General features: G+C 49.2%; 1 protein-coding gene across 1 annotated transcript; it reads left to right on the forward strand.

The window, feature by feature from the left end:
* The first annotated feature begins 35 nt into the window (after positions 1-35).
* On the forward strand, positions 36-5,952 carry LOC102763275 (neuropeptide Y receptor type 4). Its single transcript, XM_006757120.2, has 2 exons — positions 36-127; positions 2,306-5,952. The coding sequence occupies exon 2, from the start codon at positions 2,346-2,348 to the stop codon at positions 3,471-3,473; it is 1,128 nt and encodes a 375-aa protein (XP_006757183.1). The 5' UTR covers positions 36-127; positions 2,306-2,345; the 3' UTR covers positions 3,474-5,952.
* Positions 5,953-9,687: the final 3,735 nt, after the last annotated feature.

The following is a 9,687-nucleotide window of genomic DNA, read 5'->3' on the forward strand; positions in this document are numbered from 1 at the left end:
GGGCTGGAGCCCCCGGCGGGGGCGGGGAGGAGCACCACGCCCTTCTGCGGACCTGGGCTCCCACAAGCAGCCTGGGGTCCTCGCCTGCGACGTAGGCGCTGCCTCACCTGCGAGCCGAGGAGAGGAGGTAGGCGTGCTGGGAAGTGTCTGGGCACCGCGGGCATTAGGGAACAGGAGCTCTTTGCTTGAAATTTCAGAAAACAAAGCAGACGTCCCTCTCTCCAGTCTTCCCTCCTGAGCGTTTGCTAGTGTCTGTATTACTTACCAGTTTTCCTCTGATGGGGGGTGGGGGGTGGGAGTTTGGGAAAGTGGGGGGAGGGGGTGGCAGGCTGCAGCGGAGGCCTCCCCTATGGTTGCAGGTAGGCATTCCTACCTTGGGAGCTGCCTGGGAGCTAAATCCAGAGTGCACAGGCATTGCGTGCCACTGGTTTGGGCGATGACTGTGTGGCTTTGAGGTGCATCTGCATTCCTGTGGTCAGTTCCTCTGGTCTGGGGGCATGAATGTCTGTGTCACCTTTGCAGTCCTGTGTGTAGCATGGGCTTGGCACGTGCTTACTGAGCGGCAGAGTGAATGCAGCAGGTCCTCCCATCTGGTCCTCCGCCCACTCTGATCTGTGCTGTCCTTGGCCAGGTGGAGCGTTGGCATGGCTCCCTGCCTCAGACCGGCTGGGCTGGTGGTCAGCCAGGCCCTGGGTTTTGTCCCACTTGCTGCTCTGACTGAGCATGGTGTCTCCGCCACAGTTTGGGCAGCTGTGGCTGTTTTTTGACCCTAATACTAGACCTTACATTTGGCCCTGGTATATTTCATTTTATCACATCCAGTTCCAAATGGTTCTTTTTGCCAGATGACTTAGTGCTAGAAAAATCTTCTTACCTCTGAGGCTTGGTAACCGAAATAAGCCGTGGGCTGTCAGTGGGACTCATGCCTTGATCTTGTCCTGGCCAAATCGACTCATCTGTGTAAGTCACACCAAATGCATGGGGAGTGACATTTATGATGGCTGACAAGTAGATTTTGCTCATCTGGCTAATTTTGCCCATACTCTGTAATAACTGCGCTAACTAAGCACTTGATCATGGAGAACAGATACCTGCTCACTAATAGATGAGACCATTGTATGGAACTTAGAATATGGGAGAGCATTTCTCCGTGAACAGTGTTATTGAAATGGGTCCCCAGGACCATGTGCTGTCCTCCTGGCCCTAGAGAGGCACCAGCTCATCAGCCCAACAGGCTGGAAGCCCAGTCTCAGAATCACACAGGCCACTGGTTAAAATACAGATTTCTGGGCCCATTCCAGGCTCACTCAACCGCATCTCCTGATAAGAGGCTCTGGAACCTGCACTTGCAACATGCCCCGGAGTGATTCGATGCTCGCTGAAGGTTGGGAACTGCTTATGGGATTCGTGGGAATTAGAGAATTAATGAGGACGGTGAGTCACAGGATGTGTGCAATGATATGGTGGTGCTCCATCTCAAAACACCTGTCACTGGCATTACCACCTGGAGGCTCTGGAGTCCAAATTCCAATTTATCTTGACAGAGGGTCCCTGGTGTTGAGGAGGCACCACAGGAAAAGGGCAGGTGCCAGGGCACGGAGGTGTGAGCCAGGCTGGTGTATTTGGGAACTGCAAGCCGTTTCAGGTGACTTGAGTATAGGCATGGAGGGAGCCCCTAGCGAGAGCGGTGGGCATCCCATGACCCTGGCCAGGCAGGTGTGTACACATGGCAGGCAGGAAGAGAGAGCCAGTGTGCTGATGACACAATTTTTGCATACCTGGCAGTCTTCACCTTTGCCATGTGTCATTCCATAAACAAGGCTGGCAGGGAAGGTAGTGGCTGAGGCCAGGAGGGCGCTGTGTGTCACACCCGAGGTTTTGGTCTGCCCTAAAGGGCATGGCATGCTATGGAAGAACCTTAGCACACGTTGGCGTTGATGCTGTCCCTATTTGGATAAAATTTGATAAGGAGATTTCTACTCATGCTCCCTGAGCAATTCTCTCCCTGAACTTTGCATACAATAATCCACATATTTTTTTTATTATCAAAACTGCCTCCAGGCCCAAGGTCAGAGGCAATTTTTGGAACAAGTTTTGGCATGAGATCTGGATTTGATTTTGGACCCCATAACTTATTAGCTGTGTGACTATGGGCAACTTGCTTTACCTCTCTGAGTCTCAGGTCCTCTAAGTCCCAGCCTTGGGGACCCAGCAGCCGCAAACACCTCTCCCTGAACCCTGCTCCTCCCTGGATTTCACACAGGATGCACAATCCCTGAGTGCTGTTTGTTTCTTTACTTTGCAGCTGTCACCACTGAACTTCCTGGAATCTTCTCACATGCACCATGAATAGCTCTCATTTTCCGTCCTTGCTGCTCCCAGGATCCCCACAGGGTCAAAACAGGAATATGTCAAAGGGCGTCCTGTACAACTTCTTTGACCACTGCCAGGATTCGACAGACGTGATGGTCTTTATTGTTACCTCCTACAGCATTGAGACGGTTGTGGGAGTCCTGGGCAACCTCTGCCTGATATGTGTGATGGTTAGGCAGAAGGAGAATGCCAATGTTACCAACCTGCTCATTGCCAACCTGGCCTTCTCCGACTTCCTCATGTGCCTCATCTGCCAGCCACTTACGGCCATCTATACCATCATGGACTACTGGATCTTTGGCGAGGCCCTCTGCAAGATGTCAGCCTTCATCCAGTGTATGTCAGTGACAGTTTCCATCCTCTCTCTTGTCCTTGTGGCCCTAGAGAGGCATCAGCTCATCATCAACCCAACAGGCTGGAAGCCCAGTGTCTCTCAGGCCTACCTGGGAATTGGGGTCATCTGGCTCATTGCCTGCTTCCTCTCCCTGCCTTTTCTGGCCAACAGTGTTCTGAAGAATGTCTTTCACAAGAACCATTCCAGGGCTGTGGAATTTCTGGCTGATAAGGTGGTCTGTACCGAGTCCTGGCCACTGAGCCACCACCGCATCATCTACACCACCTTCCTGCTGCTCTGCCAGTACTGCATCCCGCTGGCCTTCATCCTGGTCTGCTATGTGCGCATCTACCTGCGCCTGCGGAAGCAGAGGCGGGTGTTCCGCAAGGGCACCTACAGCTCGCAGGCTTGGCAGATAAAGAGGATCAATGGGATCCTTGTTGCAATGGTGGCTGCCTTTGCCCTCCTCTGGCTGCCCCTGCATGTGTTCAACAGCCTGGAGGACTGGTACCATGAGGCCATCCCCATTTGTCATGGCAACTTCATCTTCCTGGTATGCCACCTGCTGGCCATGGCCTCCACCTGTGTCAACCCTTTCATCTATGGCTTTCTCAACACCAACTTCAAAAAGGAGGTCAAGGCCCTGGTGCTGACTTGCCAGAAGAGCACCCCATTGGAGGAGCTGGAGCACCTGCCCCTGTCCACAGTACACACAGAAGTCTCCAAAGGGTCTCTGAGGCTCAGTTGCAGGTCCAACCCCACGTAGCCAGGTCCAAAGCTTCTCCTTGCCTTGCTCATTGCCAGGCTCCTTGACTTCACTAAGTGGGCTTGTGTAAGCTGAGGGAGATACTCCATATTACTGGCTTTCTGGGGCCCAGGTAGGCTGGCAAGAGCCCATTTTTGCATGTATTTGCCTTGTGAAGCCTGACATTCAGATGGTTCAGCTATTTGTTCCTGGGGGACTTCTGCGTCTGGATTCTTTGGGTCACAGTATGCCTTACAGCTTGAGCAGATGCCAGAGCCAGAGATGGCCTGCAAGTAGCAGGCAGGGTTCATTCTGGTAACTCAGCAACAGATGTCCGGCCTGGGAATCCAGGGATTCCACCTCTACCAATGAGACTGCGATGTCACTGTGGGGTGAGGGAAGGAACACATGGAGTCAGAGCTCTGGATTGGTCAGCCCCTAACCTCTGTGAGAGATGATGTTTGTGGATGTAAGCGGTAAAGGATTCTATGGAGGCAAGACAGTAGGGTTACTGTTATTTGATTAGCATGCCCAGTGACAGTGATTCTGGTAGCCTTGAGCCCTCAGAGCCCTCTGAAGTAGGAAAATCAGCCCTGAGCAGCAGGCATTCCATGATTCACACCCTATTCCATCTTTTTCCTCTTTCACTGCATCTGCCATCTTATATGGAAATAAGCCTGTAAGTATCTCCCCTTGATAAGATTGTGAGGACCTTGAGGGTGACATCTGCATTGTCATAGAGCTTGTATCCTCCATGCCCCAGATAGGCCCTGGCACAGGGAGAGAGCTCCAGAAAGCTTTGCATGGTAAGCTGATGGGAAAACTGCCTGTATAGCTGAGGACTGGTGCCCTGTGTCAGGCTCAAGCACGGGAAGGGCTCAGGTTGCTGCAGCCACATGTTATCTGCCCTTCCTTGCCTCCCAGGACCTCTCTTGACAAGACAGCTGTCCAGTGACTCTGTGACCCTCCTCAGGGTCGACCACTGCTGAGGCCTACAGTGACTCAAGCCTCCTTCATTTCACACTCTGACCACGGAACTGACTTACTCTAGGTGATGTGTCATGATTATTTCAAAGCCTCCTCCCATCTTTGGGCCTCCCAGTGGCCTTTGGTAGTCGGAGGGGCAGGGAGATCTTGGCTTAAGGGAGTACAGGCTGAAAGCAGTAGGGGTCCCTTCCTCCAGCCATGGAAAATGGTGCAAGGGCTATGATGAGGATGAATATCTCACCTTGGAAATCATGGTTCAGTTTTCTGGATGCTGAGCTGGATCCAAGGCTTCATCTGTGTGTGGACAGATAACTTGCCCTTACAGAAGGCGGAAATGTCAAGCTTGCTCATGGACCACTTTGGATGGGATGACTGGGCCTGACTCTATCTGCCCAGACCTACCCAACCTCCAGCAGAATAGACAGTGGCTGAACCCATCATGGCCTCCCAGGGCAGGGTATTCAGGTGCCTATAACTCTAGAGGAGCCTCACTGTGAGGCTCCTGGGACTGGCCAAGGGCCAGGTAGCAGGAGATGGAACAGCCATATCTGACTGTCTTTCTGGCCTGGCCCCTAACCAAGAACCTGTGCAGCCAACACTCAAGACAAGTGCATTTTGAGTCATCAGTTCCCTTCCTGGGGCTGTTTGTTTTGTCCCAGGTTTTGGCCACTGTCCCATTTTGTTTCTTTCTTCAACTTTGTCCTAGTTTTTGGAAAGATTGTTGACACTTTCTCGGATGCAACTTGTGCTTGTTCTATGGTGCCATCTGCTGTTGGCTGCTCCAGGCAACCACCTGCCAGAAAACCCAGTCTTGGGACCCATCCCAGCAAGATGTCATTGACCAAGCTCCCCAAAGAACCGGAGGCCTCAGGCCCCTCTATATCCCATGAAATTGCCTGGAGTTTGCTTCACATCACTCTTCTCAGTGGTGTCAAGATGCTTAAGGACCAGGGACCAGGCTATGCATCTGGTGAAAGTCCGGGCATTAGGAATTGGGGTAGTGGGTAGAGGCCTTATTAAGTGTCATCTCTGCTTTCCTCACCTTGCTTCAGTTGGCACGGCCTGCCTAGATGGCTGCCTATTGTTCCTGGTTCCCAATGACCCTTGGAATTGCCTGGCTACCCAGCACCCTGGGAACTTGCTGCTTAGAGTGTCTTCAGAAGACCAGCAGCCTCAGCATCACCCAGAGCTTGTTAGACATGCAGAACTTGGTGTTCCCACCCCAGACCTTTTGAATCAGAATCTGCATTTTGTCAAAATCTCCAAGTTAGTGGTGCACACATGCAAGTTTGGGAAAGCTCTGCTTTAAAAAACTGTTTGTCCTGGAACTTGGAGCACTTGAAGATACACTCAGTGGCACCAGGCGTTGGCCTTTAGGAATCCTAGTTCTGGAGATATGGCTTTAAAGTGGTATTGATGAAAAAGTTTTGGTTGGTTGTCTCTTCTCTGGCTGTATGCGAACATATTTCTTCTGAAGTCTTTTCATTCCTTCAATAAATATTTGTCAAATAAACTGTTTGCATAGTTATATTCTTATGAACATGCCTCTCTGTATTCTGTTCTATTTCATTTAAAACTGTATCATCAAGTGTTTTTTCCTGCGGATTTTATTTTTTACATCTGATTAACAGTTTAGAAAATGCTGCATGAAAGCTGGTTCCCCTGAACAGAATCTCTCAGGCTCCCAGAGGAGCCTTCGCTGGCCCAAGTAAGGATCTGTCCCTGCTGGTAGTGAGATGAGCCCATCTTCGGAGGAGCATCATGGCAGCAAATGGAGACTCTCACCCACAAAAAGTGCCTGGGAACTGTTAATAAGTGCAAAGCCTTATCAAATCCTGATGGTGTGAGCTTAACTCATCTAACTCTAGCCCTTCCTTTCTCAAGAAATGACCTTGCTTGCTTTTTCCATTGTAAAACAAACCATATTCAATCATGAAAATATGCAAACTACACAAAAATAAAATGAAAGAGGAAATCATGTTCTTCTACAGAAAGATAATCATTATTTACATTTTGTGGAGCCATTTCTTTAGTTTTTATTTAGTGTTAAGTTTTATTATTTTTTAAACATGATTGAGGTCATACTGTTATCTACATTAATAAAAGAGAAAGATGCAAATTGACTGTACCTTCATGATGCCCACCAGCCGATCAGGAGAGAATATGCAAATTAACCCAACAAAGATGGTAGGTTAATTTGCATATGCAGGCACCGAGCGGCTGGGGCGGTGCGGAACACCTGAGTTGTGGGGCCTCTGGGCAGTGTGGGAAGATGGAAAGGCGGCTCTGGGCTGGAGCAAAGGCAGTGCGGGCAGCCAAGGGAAGGAAGGCCCATTCTTGCACTAATCTTCGTGCATCGGGCCTCTAGTATATAATACTTAAGCATAGTTATATATAACTAGATGCCTGGTGCATGAATTTGTGCACCAGTGGGGTCTGGCTGGCCCGTCCTGATCAGGTTGGGAAGGCCAATCAGGGGAGGGGCTGGCTTGGGAGAGGGGCTGCAGGCGGTTGGCCAGCCGGCCCCACCCCCTGGTGGAACTCCCAGTCGAATTCCTCATCAAGAGGACAATTTGCATATTAGCCTTCTATTATATAAGGTACTTAATGATTACTTTATATCTTTTTTGTTGCTTAACCTTATAACACTTTTTATTCATTCATTTAACAATGATGTCAGACACATGGTAGGGGCTGGGGAGACAGTGGTAGATAAAACAAACACTGTCGTCCTCATGGAGCTGAGAGACCAGTGACTAGATCAGTCCTGTGTCCTCCTCCTCATCGGTTGTGACATTTTTAAATACTTCTAGATCTATTACCTATATTGCTGTGATGAGCTTCTATGCAGAGAGCTTTTTCTGTATTTGGAATTATTTCCTTAGAAGAGATTTTCAGAAGTAGGATTAATGGGTCAAAGGGCATGAGCATTTATCAAGGCTCTGGGTCTGAGCTGCTGACCCTTTCCAAAGAGCCAGGGGTGCTTTACACTCTGACTAGTGCTGGTTTCTCACACCCTGGCCACTGCTGAGGAATTACCTCTAAGGAGGAGGTCTCCATTATTCACTAGGTCACCTCCCCTCTCATCTACCCGTGACTGTCACTCCAGCATCATGAGTTTTCTGGGCTCTTCTTTACACAGAATTCCTCCAAAGCAGTGGTTCTCAACCTGTGGGTCGCGACCCTTTCACAGGGGTCGCCTAAGACCATCAGAAAACACATATATAATTACATATTGTTTCTGTGATTAATCACTATGCTTTAATTATGTTCAATTTGTAACAATGAAATTGGGGGTCACCACAACATGAGGAACTGTATTAAAGGGTCACAGCATTAGGAAGGTTGAGAACCACTGCTCCAAAGGCTTGTCTAATCTTGAAATCCCTGCTTCCTTTCCTCCCATGCTCTTTTGTATATACCGGTTCATCCAAATAGATCATTGCAAGGTTTCCAGTGACCTCCATGTTGCCAGATCCCATGGTCAATTCTCAGTCTTGTCTTATGTGACCAATTAGCAACATTTGGCAGTTACTCAATTCCTTCTCCTTGAAATTCTTTCTGTTTGTGGCTTCATCAGGACACCACACTCATGGTTCTCCTTGTTTTCTTCTCAGGCTCCTTCTCTAGACTCTTATCTCCCTCACCTCAGAACATTGGCAAGTCCTCAGGGAGCCATGAAGGCCCATCTGTTCTCATTCCTTAGGTGGGCTCATCCAGTCTCCAGGCTTTTCACACAACTGAGTGATTAACTGTCTAATGCCCCCAGGTGTGAATCTCCAGAGCATGGGAGGACTTTTCCCTGCTCTCCAGATTTGTATCTCCAGTTACTGCTCTGTGTTTACTGGACACCCTGTCAGCATCTCAAGCTCAGCATTTTCAAAGACAGACTCCTGATCTGCGTCTCCACCTCTTATTCATCAGTGCCCCCTCTTTTTTGAAATGGCTCTTTCTCTTTTCATTTGCTTGGGCCACAGACTTTGGAATCAACCCTTTGTTCACAACCCACAACTCTGCCTTCAAAATGTATTTAGAATGGCCACTTCTTACTGCCCATGGCTCTGTCACCTGGTCCAAGCCACCATCATCTCTACCAGTCAGAGTGACCCTTTGAAGTCTGAGTGAGATCAAAGCCTGTCATTGGCTTTCTGACACTCAAAGCAAAATTCCCTGTCCACACTGGCTGTCTTCTCAGACCTCACTTCCTACCACTCAAACTCCCCTCCTCCCTCACCCACTCCCTTCAGCAGTGCTGTTCTCTCTGCTGTCTGAACACTCTGAGATTGCTCCTACCTCAGCCCTTTGTACTTCCCACTCTGTTTTTTATTCCCTTGCTCCCTTCACCTTAAGTAAGCCTTTATTAGATGACTACTTCCTCACCACACTCTAATAATAGACCCCCACCTCTAAACTGTTACTTATGCTATAGGACTTAGCACACACCTGCTCACACACATTTACTTACCTTCCTGCTGGGTGTCTCACTCCCTCATTAGGAGGCAAACCCCAGAAAGCAGGGATCTTCTATGTTTTATTCACTATGTAGCCCTCAGAAGAGGGCTTGCATATCTGTAGAGTGAATGAATTGAACAACCTTTGTGGTTGATCAGTGGGGAATGATATTTCAACCTCTTGTATGTGAAGTGCAGGCATTTTGGTTTTGTAGGATTCAGGTCCCAGCTGACTGTGACCCTTTGCATCTTGTTTCTGATTCTTCACATGTAGTAAAAGGAAATTTGGACACACACACATATACATGGAGAATATCATATGAAGATAAAGGCAGACATCTGGGTGATGCTTCCATAAGCCAAGGAAGGCCAAAGATTGCCTGCAAACCACTAGAAGCTAGAGGAGAGGCATGGCAGGTTATCCATCACAGCTCTCAAGAGGAACCAACCCTGCCAACACATTGATTCTGGACTTCCAGCCTCCAGAAATTTGAGACAATAAATTTCTGTTGTTACCTTTGTGATCCTTTGTTATGGCATCCCTAGCAGAAGGCAGGGAGACCTGTTCATGTGAACTGTGGAGCAGTCAGGTACACAGTTGTTAGAGACAGACTCCAACTCAAACTGGCTATTATGAAACTAGAGGCCCAGTGCAAGGATTTGTGCACCAGTGGGGCCCCTTGCCTGGCCTGCACCCTCTTGCAATCTGGGACCTTTTGGGGGGATGTCGGACAGCCGGTTTCAGCCTGATTCCCACAGGCCAGGCTGAGGGGCCCCACTGGTGCACAAATCCATGC

This window comes from Myotis davidii, unplaced genomic scaffold (assembly GCF_000327345.1).
Source record: "Myotis davidii unplaced genomic scaffold, ASM32734v1 scaffold854, whole genome shotgun sequence".
NCBI lineage: Eukaryota > Metazoa > Chordata > Mammalia > Chiroptera > Vespertilionidae > Myotis > Myotis davidii.

What these genes read in the sequence shown, in the direction of transcription:
- LOC102763275 (XM_006757120.2), top strand. Translation starts at nt 2,346, where the DNA reads ATGAATAGCTCTCATTTTCCGTCCTTGCTGCTCCCAGGATCCCCACAG.